Below are 18,498 nucleotides of genomic sequence, written 5' to 3'. Positions count from 1 at the left end.
CACCTCTTGTCTCTTGTTCCTATCTGTGACCCTAGGCAGGAAGCACTAAGCCTTCCCAGCCAATGGGCCCATGTTAAGGAGGAGACTAGAACTTTGGACTCCTGCCTCTGCCACATACAGTTGCTAGGAGACCTCTCTGCCGGCTTTGAACCCTGCATGATTGCAGCCCCCCTCCCCTCTCCCCAGAGCTGATACCCGTGCTGGGTCACTCCCACTGCACCCCCACCGTAATGTTAGGATCCAGACTTGGCCACTGTCTCCTTTCCACTTTCCCCAAGACAGACAGATTCCATCTTCAAACCTGATCAGCTGACTGCCCAGATAGTCAAGACTCCTGCAAAGCAATAGAGTGACTTGACCCTGCCCAAGGCCCCCTTGCCCAAGCTGTTGTTCTGCCAACACCTGCACATCACACAGTGAACACAACCCACACCTACAGGAAGGGCCTTTCTGTAGCCCGAACACCACAGCCAAGACTCTGTCCGAACACTGGAACCTCTGTTGTCCTTTTCTTCCCTCTCCGTTTCCCAGGCCGCTGAACCTGCGGTGTGGCTCCTCATAGAATGGGAGGCTGAGATGGAGGGAGGCGACAGGGAGGTAGCGGTGTGCCCCAGGCAGCGGGGCCCCTGGGAGCCTGACTCCCACTGAAAGCAGGCTTCAGGATCATTAGCATTCCTCCTTCCTGCCAGGCCCCAGGTCTTTTGCTGTGGAAGACAGCGGTTCCTGTTCTCTAGGTTTCAAAAGCCACCTTTTGCTTCTAAAGGAAGAAAGTCAGCCTCCCCAGCAAGCCCAGCTCTCCCGAGAACTCCTCGAGGAGTTCTGAGAGCAGCGCGGAGACGGAGGCACGGCGGCTGGAGGATCCTTTGATTCCGATTCAGTGTGGGGAGGGAGGTTCTGGGCTCATCAGCACAATAAGGAAAGTGACGCTGCCTGCCCAAAAACAGAGCTGGCGTGGGGCTGGGTTCTCTTTCTCCCTGCTCGGCTTGGAGTCACCCCAGCTGCTGTGGGGGGAGAAGTACCCGCTGCCCACCAGTGGCCGTAACCTGGCCATTTCCCGAAACAGCATCAGAGGGAGGACAGAGCTCGTGGTGGGTGGCCGAGTGTGTGCGTTCTAGACCCGGCTACAAAGAAACAGAATGAATGAAACAGTGGTGGCTCTGGCCCCTGTCCTGGCGGCCCTCCTTCCTATCTCCCCTTCTCCAACAGAGGAGGAGGAAAAACGGGAGAAAGCAGGATTAGATGTGAGCTGCAGGACCAGCCACTGTGTACCGAGTGCCTCTGGGGACCACAGCGGAAGTTACAGATCAGGCTCCCAGCTGGGAGCCTGTCGCCTTCCGGCTTCCCAGGGAGATCAGCTTGGTGTGACCACAGGTGCCTGAGAGAGCAGGGCAGTAGCACTGAAGCCAGCAGAGTCGGAGAGATGGGGCTAGGGAAGCCTTAAGTCCTCTGTGCCCTTCATCAGCAGCTGCGTAGGGTGTGGGTGGCTGGGGAAACAGCAGGGGGCCGAGGGCAGAGAGGCCCGGGGCACCCCCTCCTTGCTCCCAGCCCCATTCCTCTAAAGCCTCACTTCCCTCATCTGCAGCTGTGGGAAAAGACACCGTCCCTTCCTGTCTGCTCCGGCTGTTGTGCGCGTGCGCCTGCTTTCACAGCACACGCGGCTGCACGCTGTTCTAATGTGCAGAAGAAGAATGTGTTAGAGCAGATCTTCAGAAAGTTCCTGGAAACTGCATATTATGAAAAAAACTGTGCATGGCTTTCAAAAACTTTTTTTTTTCTTTTGCACCTAAATAACCTTGCCTTTGATTCCGTTTTCCCACAAACTTTTTGAAGTAGCCTTGTAGGTGAGTCCTATGTTACAGAGTACAAATGCTGACCACTTGATGCAAAAGGCATTCTGGGACCCAGCGTAGGTCTTCATGAGGGAGGTAGGGCTGGGAGGGTAAGACGGGCCCACATGTGTGGCCAAGCCTGGGGAGTGCAAGAAGGAGGCAGCAGGGCAAGACCCACCATCCCCTGCCAGCTTCCTGCCTGCATCAGGCCCCGTCCAGATGCTGTCCAAGCTGGCCTGTGGAGGGCATGTTCTAGAGCCACAGAGTCAGGACAGCCCCTGCCCTGGAGGACAAAGGCTGGGCAGAAACCCGCATGGAGGTTGCACGCCAGAGTGAGCCCATGTTCCCTAGGGCCTTAGGAGAAGTTACAGGCTAGGACTGTGTGTGTTGAGGGACAGGCATGGGCTGATGGGTAACATGATGCTGAGCAAGACTCCTCCAGCCCACGGGAGAATGAGGTGTGGGCCCCCAGCTCCACCCACCCCTTCTCTCGTTGTCTAGAGTCCCCTCCCGGGGCCCCTCACCAGTGTCAGCAATTTGGCGTGCCGTCACATCACAGCAGCCCTCTCTTGTGAAGCTCAACTTATTTGTTCGAAGGCAGTGGAGGTCGTAGCCATCTCCTCTCAAAGCCAACAGTGAATTCTTAGCAAGCCTTGCCTTGGAAACGCCAGCTGATGAGCACCTCCCAGTCTGCGAAGGTGCTCAGGCTGCTTGGGAGGCGTTTCTCTCCCTCTCCAGTTCTCGTCCTTTGGTGCACAGTCCTTGCGGAGCTACTCTGGGCAAGCAGTGTCTTCCTCCTGCAAGAGAAGGCTTCAGACACATGAAGACGGGGCTGAAGTTGCCTAACCTGATTGTTCTAAATGGAGCCCTTCTGGTTCCTTCAGCTGTTCTCCGTGAGCCATGGAGCATGCATGCCCTCCCAAACATGGCGCTGGCCGCTGAGCCTCTCACCCAGTGGGGCCTGCCGCGGGGGAGAGGGAAGCTGTACCTTCCTGGCTCTTGGCACTTAGCAGTGGCCCCAGAGATGCATGACACTGTCCTGCTGAGTGGCCTCTCAGGGGACGTTGTCATTTATTCACAGCAAGGACTTGGCACACAGGGCCAAAGGGGAGCAAAAGAGCAACAAAGGCAAGCAGAGGGCAGGCAGAGGGGGGCAAGCGGTGGAATGGGAGTAAGGGCCCCTGCCGAAGGGGGCAGTGGATTCGCACTTGGACAGCTGCCCGTGAACTCCCGGGTGAGATGCTGGAGCAGAAGCAGCACCATGGGGTTGTAGCTAAAATGACTCACTTCACATAAGCAATGTTAACAGAGGCAGCTTCGAAATATAAGGCGGCGGCTTCCTTGCCTGCAGGAAGGGGCGACAAGCCTGAGACCCTTCTGAAGAAGTATTGCTGCTTGCTCAAGCCAGGCCCCTGCCATGGTCCTTCAAGGTAGTGCTGGGGCCCTGTGGAGCCTCCTTGCAGGGAGTCTGCCCTGGGTAGAGATTGTCTCATGAAGCAGAAAGCCAGGAAGAGAGAAAATGAGGGCCGTGAGCTCTCTCTAGTTGTTGTGAACAGCAAAGAACAGGGTGCAGAGTTCACAGCTTGTCCACAGAGGAGCACGTAAATACTGGACAGGAGAGGGACCCGGGGCCTGTGTTCAGCTGGGTGCCTTTCTGTCCAGGCAGGTGAGAGAGGTGGAGGGAGGTGCAGAACTCTACCCCTCGCCCACTGTATGACCCCAGCAAGTCACTGGCCCTCCCTGGACCTTGCCAGTGCTAGCTGGCAAGGAAAGGCTGCCTCACTGTGAACACCCCTCTGACTGTGCAGTGCAGGTCCCACAGAGATCTCCATTCCCAGGGGAGCGAGTAACACGCCCTGGGGCGCCCAGCTCCCATGTGCTGGAGCCCGGATCCAAACTTGAGCCACCTGGCCCCAGAGACCATGGGCCGCAGCACCCTATTCTGCTTGCTGCCTTCATCTTCTGGGCTGGGATATCCAGCATGCAGCCTCTGCCAGCACCTCCACCTGTACTTGGAGCCCTGCCGCTCCTCTTAGTGACCCAGCTCATCCCCAGGACTGGCTGGCTGTCTGCTTAGGGTGTTGGAGAATTATCCCATACGTATGGTGGCTAAGAGCACGGATCCAGCCTCAGATCTGTGTGAGTGCAAATCCTGGATCATAACTGCTTGCTTTGAGTAAATGACTTAATTCTCTGTAAAATGGGAACATGCAATACCTCCCTCATAAAGTTCAACCAGCTTCTGTATGTAAAGTGCATGAAAGAGTAGCTCACATAGACTAAGTGATAAAAAAGATGATTCTTTTTTTTTTAAAGATTTATGTATTTACTTGAGAGACATAGTTACATACAGAAAAAGGGATATACAGAGAGAGGTCTTCCATATGAGGGTTCACTCCCCAAATGGCCTCCATGACCATTGCTGAGCTGATCCAAAGCCAGGAGCCAGGAGCTTTTTCCGGGTCTCTCACATGGGTGCAGGGGCCAAAGTACTTGAGACATCTTCTACTGCTTTCCCGGGTCATCAGCAGGGAGTTGGATCATTAAGTGGAACAGCTGGGATTTGAACCGGTGTCCATATAGGATGTCAGTTCCACATGCAGATACTTAACCTACTAAGCCACAACGCTGGCCCCATGATGTTAAGATAGAAGTGACTGACTTTGCTGTTATGCCCTGTGAGGGGATAATGCCTTGCAATGTGGGAACGACCATGAGATGGCACTGGTCTGGAGTGGAGACAGATTAGTGGAACAAATCTCCAACTCATAGCATAGCACTTGGGTGACCATCTAGGAACCAGGAAAACCTAAGCAAATTTTTACTTAAAAGGATGGCTTTTCCAAAGGAGCTTTATAGCGAGGCTACCGCCTCCTTCCATGTCTAGAAGATCTCCATCCCTTCCCTAATGGCTACAGGGGATCTGGGTCTTCCCTCTGGGGCGTCCCACCCGTCCTGTGTGATCAGACACCCTGTTTTATCCCAAAGCCGCCAAGGGCCCAAAAGAGTTCCATGTTGCCTTGTCAGCCCTCATAGAAGGGTGGGCAGGAAAGGCCAAAGTTCAGACTCTGCCTCAGCTGAGCTCCCTCTCCTGCCTCCTCCTGCCCCTGCCTGGGACTCTCACTCTCCTGGGAGTAACCTAGGTGGCCTGACTCCACCGTAATGATGGAGAGAAATTTTCTGCTTGGGAGTGCTGGATGTTTATGGCCTGCTGAGATGGCAACGACCCTGGTTTTCTTCTCTGGGTTATGGCTGCAGATCAAGGACAGGTATTTCTGCTTCCTCCCAGTTTATTGCTGTAATAATAATTATTAGGGTGGCACATCATGCTTATATTGTGTTTTTTTAATAAGGCCACTTTGTATGGCTTCTTAATATTTAATCCTGCTTTATATTTATTTTCTGATGGCTTAAAATCAACCAGAGTTTAATTGCTCATGTGGAGGAAGCCAAGCTGGGCCTGGGCTGGCAGGAAGTTGTTGAGAAGGTTCTGGAAGCTGGTGGCCCCTTTCAACTCAGGCAGGCTGTGCCCACCACCTTGCATTCTCTCTTCGCTTTCTCTCCTGCTGCCTCTTTCCCTTCCCCCTACAATCTGCTTTTCTCCTATCCCACCCCTCACTTTCTTTCCCTTAGAAGAGACCTGCAGCTGCTCATGTAGCTCCATTTACCCATGCACAAGATGGGGAAAGTGAGACCCAGCATTACCATGTGGCCTCTCAAAGCTGCTTGGTTTCAGGGCCGAGCAAGGGCTGTCTTTGGTGTTTTGTGTACTCACAGAACTGAGGGGATGCCTCAGACTCGGTTAGACACAGAGCTATGAAGAACTCCTTCCCCATTAGACTGTATGTGATCAGGTGCTTATCTATCAAACTATAGAAAAGTAATAAGAAATCCACATCACTTTTTTTTTCTGCAAGAGGTAGTTAAGTCAGATGGAATGCACCCTTGTTCCTCCCAAAAGAGCCTCTTGGGGTAGTCTCCATGACTGGAACGTTCTGTTCTGTTCTCCGTAGGGCTAAAGCAATCCTAAATCAAACCTGCAGCACAGTTCTTAATAGTAATTCAACATGCAGATACAGACGTGAGCACAGTTATTCCAGAGGTCACCTGACTGTGGCCGGGCTCAAGATTAGTCATTCTGCTCCATTTACCAGCTTTTTCTTTGGGAACTAACTTCATCTTTGGAGGTCAACCCTTTCACCTGTCAATAAGGAAAACAGTATCTACCTTAATCCCACCATAGAGGTGTATCAGTCAGGGTCCTCACAGAAAACAGGGTTCTCTTAAACCCATTTACAGAGAGTTTACTAAAAGTTACAGGCAGGGTTTAAGGAAGCCAGCAAGGACAGCGAAGGGACAAAGTGAGGGAGCAGGTAGCAGAGTCAGAGAGTAGGTATGCAGATAGGGTCATGTGACCAGACCTGTGGCCTTCCACAGCCAATGTAGCCTGACACTGCAAGCAGAGCCGGGGGTATATTCCCAGCCTCACCCTTCTCAGGACCACCAGTGCCTCCCACTGGCCCACCCCAGCAAAGGAGAGTACACTGATAGAGCTTATACAGGCAGCCCCTGTAACAGAGCACAATGAGAAGAATGGAGCAGGACGAAGCCCAGTATGGAGAAGGTACTCTCAGACCACTGTAGAAGATAGGAAGAGTGCTTACCATAGTTCCATATCCAGTACCACTAGGTTCAAAAGTGGAGTCCAGAGAATTCCAAGATGGAGTCTCTGGCCTTTGAGAAAGTTCTGTTTAGTCAGGGAAACAAACCTAACACTTGTGAAATAATAACAAACTAGAAGAAAAACATCAAAAATAGTTGGTAATAGACACAAATATTTATGGCACTTAACATTTTGCAAAGTTCTTTTGCAGTGTTATTTCACTTAATCCTCACCAGTTGCTCTTGAAATAAGTAATATTGTGTCCTTGTTACAGGTGCAGAGTGCTGAGCTCAGAAAGGTTGAATAACTTATTCAGAATGACAAAGCTAGGAAAGGGGGAACTGAAGCCTGAATCCCAATTTTTATTTAAAATCCCCACACACCCCAGGATTCTAGGTACTCACAAGAGGCTTGGGTGGTCCCGAGAACCACCACAGACTAGAACTGGACCTCCAGGAATAGATGAAATTTGAACAGATCCAGGTCAGCAGGCTCTTTAGGCTTGTACATATTTTGGGCTCTGCAGACAACACTGAGTCTCTCCAGCAACTCTTTAACTTTGCTGCTGTTGTAGCAAAGTGGCCATAGATGCTGCATAACCAAATGGGCATGGTTGTGTTCCAATAAAACTTTATTCACAAAACATAGTTGGCTGTATTTGGTTACCTGCTATGCATTGTGAGTTGAGTTATATTCCCCATGAAATTCATGTACTGGAGTCTCAACTTCCTCCTCTGCCTATTTATCTTAGAGTTTGGCCATATTTTCTAACCCTTCAGTGGACAAGCACTCCACAGAGAGGGCATGATCCATGATGCCACGTATACAAAACCCCAGAGATTCAAATAAATATGGCACACGCAGGGGGCCACCTGACTTGGTTGGAGAGTTTGTGCAGAAAGCACTGGGAAATCAGAGAAGACAAAATGTCTTAGTCAGTGGGAGCTGCTACAAGACCAAGTGACTGAACTGATGTAAATTGATTCCCATACCTCTAGAGGCTAGAAGCCAGGGTGGTTCTTTATGAGGGCCATGAGGGAGGGATGAGTTCCAGGTCTCTCCTTGGTTGTAGGTGCCCGTCTTCTGCCTGTGTCTTCACTTGATCTTTCCTCTTTCTATCTTTGTGTCCACATTTCTTCTTCTCAATAGGAACCCAGTCACGTGGGATTAGAGCCCACTCTCATTACTTCATTTTAATTTAATCACTTTTTAAAGACCCTATCTCCAAATATTGCTACACGCTGAGATATGGGGTGAGAGTAGGAGGTTGGACCTCAGCAGATACGTTTCCACTGGGACCTAATTCAACCCCTAACAGATAGGATGGCAGGGAGTTTTGGATTCTAGATTGGTCAGTGAGCTAGGGAATTAAGAATCTTCTTGCTTGTTAGCCATAACTCTGATCAGTACTTAGAGAAAATAAATATTAATTATATTACTCCTATGCAAGGAAATATAATAAAAATGGGCATCCAGTCAAGTAAATTATTCAGTTCCATCCTGTAGTGCACGGCAGCCTGGGCAATTAGCTCCCAGCAGGCTGGCTAACCGGGATGCAGCCCTTTGGCTCTGAATGGCATCCCACCACATTGGGGAAGCTCAGGTTGGGTGAGAAATGCCTTCAGTACATTCAGCTTCTGAACCCCAGCTACTGCCTGAGATGTCCAGCCCCAACGTTCAAGCCTCTCCCAGTGGGCGGAAGTAAAAGACTGACAGCAGCTGATGAGTTCTGTGACCTTGGAAAATGGGCTTCCAGCTATATGCTGAATAAAGACTGGGCATTTCCTTTAGGAAATCTCCTGAGAGGCCAGCCATTGTCACCAACAGTCACATCAGGACATCACACAACTAATACCTTTGTAAGAAGTGACTGAAGGTTTCAGAACTGGGCAGATTGCTTCGTCTCTTCTCCAAATTCACTCTCACATGGAGCTTTGCTCTGATGGATCAGTCAGTCCTGATGCGTAAAAAGATCTGAGGCAGAGCTGGGCCAGAAAGCTTGTATGTGCATGGCCTTCCGGGATTGGAAGGAGGGCAGACAGGATACAGGGAAGGGAGGAGGAAAGAGTAAAGGAAGGAATACCGAAGAATGTTTTGCTCTGTCCTTCATGGATTTATTACTAAGTTGCCCTAGTACAGATGCTCTGGCCCTCGAACTTTTGCCAAAACCTTCCCTGGCTTCATTTTCAGTCATGCAGATGGCTTTGGCCATCTTTGGACGTGCATATCACAGTATGGGTGCATGGTGGTGACTACATGAGATCTACTCTCTTTTTAAGGAAGACATGAGTGTGAACAGACTGGCCCAGCCTAGAGCATTTTCACCACTTGGAGACTTGTTGGAAGCAATGTATGGAATTGTCCAGAGACACTTGTTCATTTTATAAACAGTTCACTTCCTGTAGGGGAAAATGAGGAAGATGTGCCATGAGCCTAGTCCTTGCTGTTGACCTCAGCTACAGAAAGCCTGGCCAGCTGATCTATGCAGCCAGACTTGCAAAGCACCACCCAGTGCTTCATACCAATTCCCAAATTTCAGTGAGTGAATTCTCAGAGGATTTCCAGACCCAGATGTACCAGGGAATACCAGGCATCATCATGGCTCGGGCCAAGGGCCCCTCCCCAGCTTCATTTCCAGCTTTCAGGGGATGCCATGGAGAAGGTGACTTCCTGTAATCTCCCCACAATCCGCAGAACTGTTCTCCAAGTAAATCCGGGGAGACATCAGTAGCTGTAAGACAACAACAGTGTATCTCCACGGAGACACAGAAATAGTCTAACTAAGGACCATCCAAGCAAGAGTGGCTGCTAAGAGTAGATATTTTGCAGGGACTGAAGAAGTAATTCAAGGATGTTGTCAGTTGTGGGCAAGACAGAGTCTACTTACCTCATTGTAATCATTGATGACATTACTGAAAATGCAAGGGCACTGCCCACCACCTGCAATGGCCACTTTTAGTTACTTTTTAAAAGAAAATAACAGGCCTGCGCCACGGCTCAATAGGCTAATCTTCCGCCTGTGGCGCAGGCACACCGGGTTCTAATCCCAATCGGGGCGCCAGATTCTGTCCTGGTTGCCCCTCTTCCAGGCCAGCTCTCTGCTGTGGCCTGGGAGTGCAGTGAAGGATGGGCCAAGCGTTTGGACCCTGCACCCCATGGGAGACCAGGATAAGCACCTGGCTCCTGCCTTCGGATCAGCGCGGTGCACCAGTCACAGCGCGCCTGCCGCAGCAGCCATTGGAGGGTGAACCAACGGCAAAAGAAGATCTTTCTCTCTGTCTTTCTCTCTCTCACTGTCCACTCTGCCTGTCAAAAAAAAAAAAATATCATCTTTATCTGCTATATTCTCAACAGAAGCTAAGAGACAGGCCAGCCCAGGGTAACTGGAAACAGTGAAGTTAGGAAGTGGGAAGGAAAACAAGCTCTCCCTTTAACTTTCTTCCCTGGCATTCTCCTTCCCAACTTCATTCAATACTAAATCACAGTGTATGTTACAGAGGCTAGGCCGTCATGTCCTTGTCTGCAGACGGGCACTGCCAAGGGCATTGGAGCAAGTTGCCTTTAGACAAAAGGTGCCCTCAGGCATCTGGGTTCTTGACTATTTTTCTGCCTTAGTTTCCAACACATCATTTGAATGGCCAAAAGAGAGGAGAATCTTTCTTTCTATATATCCCATCTGTGGAATAAATATTCAACACTCATGATTCTTGGCTTTGAGCAATTTGGGTATTGCGTGTCCTAGTTTTCCTTAAAAAATCAGCTCCCACACTGCTGTCTAATATCTTTGTAAAAGGTGCTTGAACCTTGACTTCACCCATTGTATTTCTTTGGTGCTGTGGGACAAACTCTCACAAATGAACAGGCACTGGTTTGTTCCTGCACTGCTCCTTGCAGGTGAATTACTTTCATTTTCAGCAAGGAGTCTCTAGATATATGTCCTGACCCAGAAGAGCAGCTCTGTGGATACCAATGCAGGCCATCGATGGGGGTGACTTAGACGCTTTCCACATTGATGGCTGTCAACTTTGCACAACATGAAAGTCCAGCCCTGGTCTATTTCCATTACACATTAGCTGACCATGTATTTGTCAACCTCCTTTTGTTTTTAAAGTTATTGTGCAGTTATTTCTGAAGTTGAACAAGATGAGACATTGTTTATGTTGAAGCCAGAAGCTGTACAGTGTTTTTCTATAGAGTCTGAATGTCCTCAGGTCCCTCTCTCTAACCAGGGCTCTCTCCCCCTCACACAACCACACACAAAACTCAGTGACTGGTAGTCTTATATTTACCCTTTTGCACCTTGAAATAAAACACCACTCAGCGTGAGATGCTCACTTCAGTAACTGTTTGTGTTCTAAATTAAGACACACCTTCCTCTAGGAGAAAAACTTGAATCAAGTCATTCCTAACTCTCCGTGTTTTCTCATACAGAATTCTTAAGATGCTTAAAACTGTGCTCCTGATTGTGAAGCTTCTGTTTAATCCACACTTTGGATTTTAAAGATCAGTGTGTTTGAGACATGACCCTTTACACAGGTTAAAAACACAAGGTTATTTCAAAAAATTCTTGAAAAAGAGCACTTAAAAGATAAATATATTTGGGTGCAAAGACGTTTTGCAATCCATGCATAGTTTTTTTTTTCAATAAACATTTTTCATGAACTTTTTGAAAGCCCCTGATATGCATGGATTTCAAATACTATTGAGCCCAAATAAACTTATCTTCATTTTCCACGAAGTATTTCAAAGCTGTTCTCCATACTGCTGACTTTTCTTTTCACAAACCAGTCTTCAGAATTCTCACTAACAAGCAACTTTCAAGGAAGGTCTTTGAACATAATCTGAGCAGAGGATGAAATTAAGAAACAGCTAAAATGGGAGTTGGCCTTCTCACCCTTTCTGAAAACTGATGGGGCCACCCACCCAGTCCTCATCAGGGCATGCACTTGCTTTGGTAAGTGGGTGCTGACTTCCCACCCCCATTGGTTGTTGCTCCCCATTAATAAGCTGTGATTATTTTATGCCCACCACTCATTCTCAGTGCCATCCATGGTGGTCTCAGAGTTTGTGCTAGTTAATGCTCATCCTATTCAAGGAAGTGGGAAAACTCTTTCTGAGAAATCAGCTAGCACCAGAGCTCCAAGTCCACTGCAGAACACAGAGCCCCTCCTCACCCCTGTGCAGAAGTTAGGGTCTTCACTGCCTGCTTAGCACCCTCCTCTTCCGCCACAGCCCAGCCCAAGTTCTCCCTTATTTACAGACCTCCTGGAAACACCACCCTTTGACAGGCAAGTTAACATCTGCTTTGCTCATTTAAGCTGCTCAAAAGCAGACACATGCCGGTTTTGAATCTGATGCTTGGGATGGGCCTTTACTGATGATTAGCTGGACAAAGGGGCAAGTGGATCAGTGAGCTGTTTTTCCACCTGCAAGGGAGGTCATCCAGCTGTAAGTGGTGAGGGAGCCCCAGAATTTACTGCAAATGGAGGGTTTTCAATATGGCCCTTGGCCACCGGGAAGGGATGGAGGGAACACTAATGCTATAGTTTGATTTTAGTGTTACCTCTGGTGAGTCTGTAAACGGGGTACCTCCCTAAGGAGGTGGTAACCACCTCCTAGGAGTCCTTCTCAGTCACTAATTAGACACCAAAAGCCTCTACTGGAGTAACTCCTCCTCCACAGAATCCATCATTTGTCTGTGTTGTTAATTTGTGTGATTTGGGGTTTTGGTTCTATTTTCTTATGTTTTCTTACATGTTTTGGTTTATTGCTTTTTAAATTTTTGTTTGGTTTATTTTCGGAGATGAAAATGAATGTTCTATGTGAAAGCTGAGTTCCTTGTTTCTTTCTTTTACCCGTGGCTGACTGCATGTTCTCTATTGATGTCTTGTTCCTGGTGCTTGACAATGACCATCTTGTCTGTGAAAGGAGGCACTCCAGCGGGCTTGCTTGCCCAGAAGAAAGGGAAGTTTGCTTGGTTTAGTCACTCCACAGAGACCCATGGTAATGCTCCCCTGTGCTCTGTGTGTGTGAGTGTGTGTGGGTACCTACCTACCAGACTGGAGGGGAGGGCGTTTTTCTTGATGGCCTGTGATGTGGTGGTTGTGTTTTTGTGAGTCTTTGTGAGGGGATGGTAACAAGTCCCTCTCAGAGCCTCTTCATATACATGGAATCAGCAGGTGTGAAACTCGGCAGCAACTTTCCTTGATGCAGCCCATTCTTTGGGTAGTGCAGTCCAAGATCAAGGTCACTGTTAATGCAACTTGGTACCAGTACAAGCAGTGCCTTGTGGTTATTCCTGATGCCCAGGCCTTCCCACCCCTATTTGTTTGTCTTTCTAAACCTAGCACCACTGCCATCCCAACTCTCCATTGCAATGTAAGGGGCTCTCTAGGAATGAAGCATTACAAAGCCAGATGGCTTCCTATCCATGGCTCAGTTCTTTAAACCATAGTGCCTGGGGAGTTAACAAAACCTTAGGTCAGAGGTGGCTGGAGATAGATGCATTGAAAGACTGAGACTATTCAATTTTGTGACTTCTTCCTTAGTTTGGATTGAATGAGTGCCCTGGTAAGCTCTGAAGGTCTATCTTCCAGATCCCAGTGCTAAACCCAACCCTATGTCTCACCAGCTCCCTCAAACCTTGGGATACAAAGTTAATGTAAACACTGTAAAACCCAACACCACTGCTAAACAATTCACTACCTTACTATAATGTTTCCAGAAACTGCTTTGGTTTTAAGTTCCTTGTCCTGTCCTAGGGTGTACTGTGAAGAGTTGGTCAACACTGGGACAATCAACATAAGAATAGTAGAGGGGACAGATACTTGTCCCCTGGTCTCAGTCCTACCCCAGCACATTGTGTGACTTTGGATGTCACATCCCTTCTCAAGGCCTCACTCTCCTCTTTTGCAAAGTGAGGGGAACAGATTAAAGCTGGATAATTTCTAATGTCCATCCAGCTCTCAACTTCTATGTGATGATATTCAGATCCCTTCATGGTAAGGGAGTCCTAGGTTGGAGAGGTCTCTCGAGTGACAGTCAAACAGACGGCAAGTCACGGACATTATATGTATGCTCTATGTTCTTGATATAAGTCTCTTCTCACCCACCTGGTTTATCTTCATCCAAAAAAAAAAAAAAAAAAAAAAAAAAACGGGAAAATCCACATCCATCCACATTATGCATACAATCAGTCTTTTCCTGGGCTGTGGCAGTCCCATGGGGACTTGTTGCCTAAAGCCACACCCTCACCAGTTGCAGATTCTTTGGTGATTTGGTGATTTCCTCAGCCAGATGAAGAGTTCTGTTCTGGAAGTAGAGCTGAACCAAGGCCAATGATGTCATATCCACTCTAAAGAACAAGAGTTGGCAAAATCAAGAAACTTGTGTCATGTTGAAAGGGTGACAGAAAGTGAAGAATTCTTTGAGTTAAACATTTATTTAGAAGAAAAATCATTATAATAAGAGAAACAGTTGCTCTCAAGTTATCAAACTGGATTCTAAACTAGAAAATTCCTGCTAACCTGGAAATCCAGCCTACAGTAGCCTGGGGAAGAGGCTCCAGATTGACTAGCCAGGTTGGCTCTGACATTAGATGGCTTATAGCTCAAGTCAATCTGTTGAGATGGGAATGTCAGGGTTTCTGAAAGGGATGATCGTACCCCTGGCAGGCTGTCTTCAGGCCACATTCAAATTTAATTTAATTTTATGCATTCCACACCTAAATTCTTGAATTTCTAATGTCTGCAGTGCTGGTTTGAATCTTATAATGTGATTCTAGTGACGGCCATTCATGTCAAGCTCTCTATTTCAGAAACAGTCTTAGATGTGATTGACGCAGGACCCAGTGTGCACTACAGGAAAAGGGGTCTTCTCCAAACCCACCTATCCCTTCTACACACAAGCCAGACCCTAATCTTGGTGATGGAACCCTTGGAGTTGGTGTGTCAAAAGAACCAATGAAGACAAAACCTTTTTGTGAAAGCTCCTCTTTCTATGGAGAATGGTAGATGCAAATGGAAATGCTTCCACAGCTTTTTTTATGCAATTGAGTTAAGGGGAGTGAAAGCATTGAATGGTCAGTTTTTTCCTAGATATGCCCTACAGAGTAAAATGGTTACCAGATGTCTTCCCATAGTCCCGCCAGTTTACAGTGTCCTTGAAAAGCAAATCTTTCCCCCAGACAAGTAGCAGGTATGAAAGTCAAGGAAACCCAGGGCTCAGCCCCCGTAGATTGCTCAGGCTCCTTCCTCCCATCCTGTAGTCCAGCTCAGGATTGTGTGTGTTGCAGACTAATGCTCTCCTATTCCCCTTTTTCTCTTCACCCTCCACATCTTGCTCTGCATCCCTTTGACTCTTGCAGTGAGCATGCCCACAAGTGAGACCGAATCTGTCAACACTGAAAACGTGGCTGGAGGTGACATCGAAGGAGAAAACTGCGGGGCCAGGCTGGCGTGAGTAGGCACGGCGAGCCCAGGGCTGGGGCATTCTCTGGGGGTGGGCTGGGATGCATGCTTGTGCAGGCTGAATGGGTTGGCTCATCCCTTGGAGGAATAGAGTTAGATCTAACCACAGGAGGCAAAGCTCAGGTGGTTGAGTGGCGTGGGGAGAAGAGAGCCCAGGCATTGAGGATGGCTTTGGGGTTGAGTATGTTATGAGTCTTAGAATGATGTTAGCCTTCAATTCAGCACTTGTTGGGCAGGTCTGGCTCTTGGATTTTGAGCTCCTTTTCATCAGATCGGAGTCTTACAGAGCATCAGGAGGGTCTCTAAAGTCTGTTTCTGTCCAGTCCCTTTCTCCCCTTTCCTAAGAGATGACCCTGGTCACTGCTATTATGATCGATGACCTAGAAATAAAGCAAACAGGTAAGAAAATACCCTGGGAGATGAAAGCATTTTGGTCCTTATGTAAAATGTTTAGTTATCCTCCTAAAGAAGGAACACAGAAGTACCTAAAATGTCCTTTTGAATTAATGGAAAATTCACCTGTGCCTAGCCTAGAATGAGACCAGTCCCTCCTGTAACCAAAGCCCACACTTAGGTGTTCCCATCTGCCCTTTCCTTGTCAAATCCAGACCCCTGACTTCTGTGAGCTGGCTTTGGACTAGAGGTGGGCAGGTGAAGGCACAGGGCAGAGGCAATGGATGCCGTTCCCATGTGAATTCTCACAATCTCAACCATTAAAACCAATCATGTCCCCAAATGAAGGGGAGAGGGCTTAACTGCTCAAAATCAATGAAGTGCTGGCTTAGCTATCAATGTTTCCAAAACGGCACTGAAGACTGCATTTGTTTGCTGTCAGGTGGCCACGCTGACCTAGAGTAAGAAGCCTCCTATCATTCAGGGTCCGCTTGGCAGAGTGACAATTGCTTTTCTGGTACAAGGATGGTAAATTCACCCTGGTAACAGGGAGGAATAGCCAACAGAAGGCCCTGGCTAGAAACAGTCCCAGCAAGATGAGTTTTTCAGTTGCCCCTGCAAGGGAACCACATTTGGCTCACCCCCTGCAAGTGACTCAGCAGCCTGGGCCAACCCCAGCCTTTTGAAAGGTGAGCTGTTGGTCAGTCTGACCGTAGCAGTGCCGGCCCTGAGAATGGCTGTCGAGCCACTGGAGGAAGAGGTCTGAGGCTCAGGAGCAGACCAGCTCTTGCTGCCTCTGTTTCCAGGGCACAGGGAGCCTCAGTATCACTCACTCTGACAGTGGCACCAGGGAGTCTGCACTGCAGATTCTCAGCATTGTTGGGAAGCGATTATTGTCAAAATGTTGTTAAAATACGATGCTAATTACATTTTAAAGCAGCAGTCCAAAACTTTTCCCTCTCCTCTTCTTTTGGAATTATACACAACAAGCACTGGAGTTTCTGAAAGTGGGCCCCAGACAGCAACACTATGGAAAGGCATTAGGAAGTCTTCAAAGTCCGTAAGTTCTAGGCCTTTCTGTTGTCTTGACATTGAGAGCAGGATTGTAGAGAAGATAGCCAAGGACCCTGTGCCTCACTTTGGGGCACAACCCAAGTCCCACACCAGGAGGTGCCAGGGAGCTGGCACCAGGAAGTCACTTGGGAGTGTGAGGCTTTGTTGGAAAGACAATATGATTGTCCCCTGCAGAGGGAAGCTGGCAGTTTCTAGTCTATCGATCATTTCCTTGGAGCGTGTACTCCACAAGCTTCGGAGCACTGTAGAAATTCTGCCTGCTACCTCTACGCATTCCACACCTACTCTGTGCATACAAAAGACCCAGCACAGCGCCAGAATTATAATATACTCTTCATAAGCCATGGCCTTTCCTCATCTCCCTAACCTTCCCACCCCACCCCAAACCATGATGGGATGGAACTGCCAACATTCCTTATGAGAGAGACAGCACAAGAAGCTCATACAAGCTCACTGTCTTGTGTAATAAGATAAGGTCAGGATGAGGACTTCCAGGTACTGGAAAGGACTAGGAGGTGATAGTTCCTGTGGGGCTCAGGGATCAGAGGAAAAAGAACTGTAAAATGATATTTTGCTGGGAAGGCAGCAAGTGGGCAAGGGAGGTGATGAAGAGCAAATGATAATGAGACTGCAATAGAATTTGAAGCAGGTGCCCAACTTAAGGGATCTGTAGGTATCACAGGGTGTGTGGGATGTGAAGATCTAGATCTCACTCTGAACACAGATAGAGGCAAAAATGTGATGTGATCAGCATGAACACTGCCAGTGAGATGATGTGGCATGATTGGATCACAGAACAGTAGGAAGCAGACCAAGGGCTCAACCTTGGAAACTGACACACAGAAGAGTAAGACCAAGAGGATATAGATAAAAAAAACATATTAGGAGGACAGCAGCATTGGCCTGGAAGCTAGGGGAGAAGGAGTTTTAGCACAGGAGTATTTATAAGAGTACTTTAAACTGTGGAAAATGGAATGAATGTGTAAGTATTTTAGTGCGATTTTTTTTTCAAATTCATGTACATTTTTTTCATGATATGTGTTTTCTGTGAACTTTTGGAAGATTCCTCATATCCATGGATTTCAAAAATCTGGAACACAAGCATGAATTTGCTTTTAATTCCATTTTCTACCACCCTTCTGAAGTGTCTTTGTATTTGTCCATCCACCCACAGGGCGCTCAGCGAAGTGCTAGGCAATGGGGCTGCTTGGCCTTAGAGAACATGGCCATGATCCCTTTGGAGCTTACAGCCGAGCAGGAGGTGACGCTCAACAAATAAAGAGGGGATCTTGGGTTGGGATTAGGGTTAAGAAGGAAAAGTAAAGGTAATGGAGAGTTAAAAACAGAGGGACCTGTTAGGATAGGAAAAGCTTCTTTGAAGAGCTGAAGGAGGAACACATGCATGGAGGTGAAGAATGAGAAAGAATGTTCCAGTGAGAGGGAAGCAGCTGCCTCCAGGCTGGTAGATCTGGCCAGGGCTTGAGGGAGAGGAGAGAGTGGGGGACAAAGCAGGAGACAGACAGGGGCTATAGACCCCTTACCAATCATAGTCTTTGTCCTAAGAGTATGAGGTGTCATTGAAAGGTTCCAGGAGCACGGAACTGGTAGGGGAGGTTGGCATGCATCCTTGGAGGATTGCTGTAAGGTTAGAAACAGCATGGGTGGGTGCAAGACATAGGAGAGCAGTGGCAGCAGCAATTACCCATGTGCAGGACGTCGGGTAGTCTCCGTACAGAGGTGCTAACAAGTGGCTGGCTTGGGGGTTCTGGAGCCCTCTTGACAAACTCTGAAGGTGCACTGAGGTGCGGCTTGGTCAGTTTGGGAGAGGAAGGGGTGGAAATGGGCCAGCATGGGGCAGCCACTCAAGTGTGGGCTCACAGAAGGGGAGAGGAGAGCAGGCAGTGTAGGGAGGCACAGCGTAGACAGCCCCTTTCTCTGAGCAGCCAGGGGGCTGGATTGACCTTTGCTTTCCAGGTGCTCTCAGCAGAGGCTGGGGGCTCCAACTGCACCAGGCAGCCACGTTCATCTCTGACTTGTTGGGCTTCCATGTAAGATTTCATCTGCATTTGGC

At 48.4% G+C, this 18,498-nt stretch overlaps 1 protein-coding gene across 17 annotated transcripts in view; it reads left to right on the top strand.

The window, feature by feature from the left end:
- The window catches only part of CACNA1C (calcium voltage-gated channel subunit alpha1 C), a 631,672-nt gene that overhangs the window by 485,330 nt on the left and 127,844 nt on the right, over positions 1-18,498 (top strand). For 9 of the 17 annotated variants that reach the window (XM_062194587.1, XM_062194592.1, XM_062194595.1 and 6 more), the window contains exons 10-11: positions 12,421-12,495; positions 14,858-14,948. In XM_062194587.1, coding sequence (XP_062050571.1) covers positions 12,421-12,495; positions 14,858-14,948 — 166 coding nt within the window. The remainder of the gene's footprint in view (positions 1-12,420; positions 12,496-14,857; positions 14,949-18,498) is intronic. The other 8 variants (XM_062194598.1, XM_062194596.1, XM_062194601.1 and 5 more) reach the window with 2 other exon arrangements.

This window comes from Lepus europaeus, chromosome 6 (genome assembly GCF_033115175.1).
Source record: "Lepus europaeus isolate LE1 chromosome 6, mLepTim1.pri, whole genome shotgun sequence".
In the NCBI taxonomy this organism is placed as follows: domain Eukaryota; kingdom Metazoa; phylum Chordata; class Mammalia; order Lagomorpha; family Leporidae; genus Lepus; species Lepus europaeus.
Note: the sequence above shows the minus strand (reverse complement) of the source record. Positions and strands in the feature narration are given on the sequence as shown.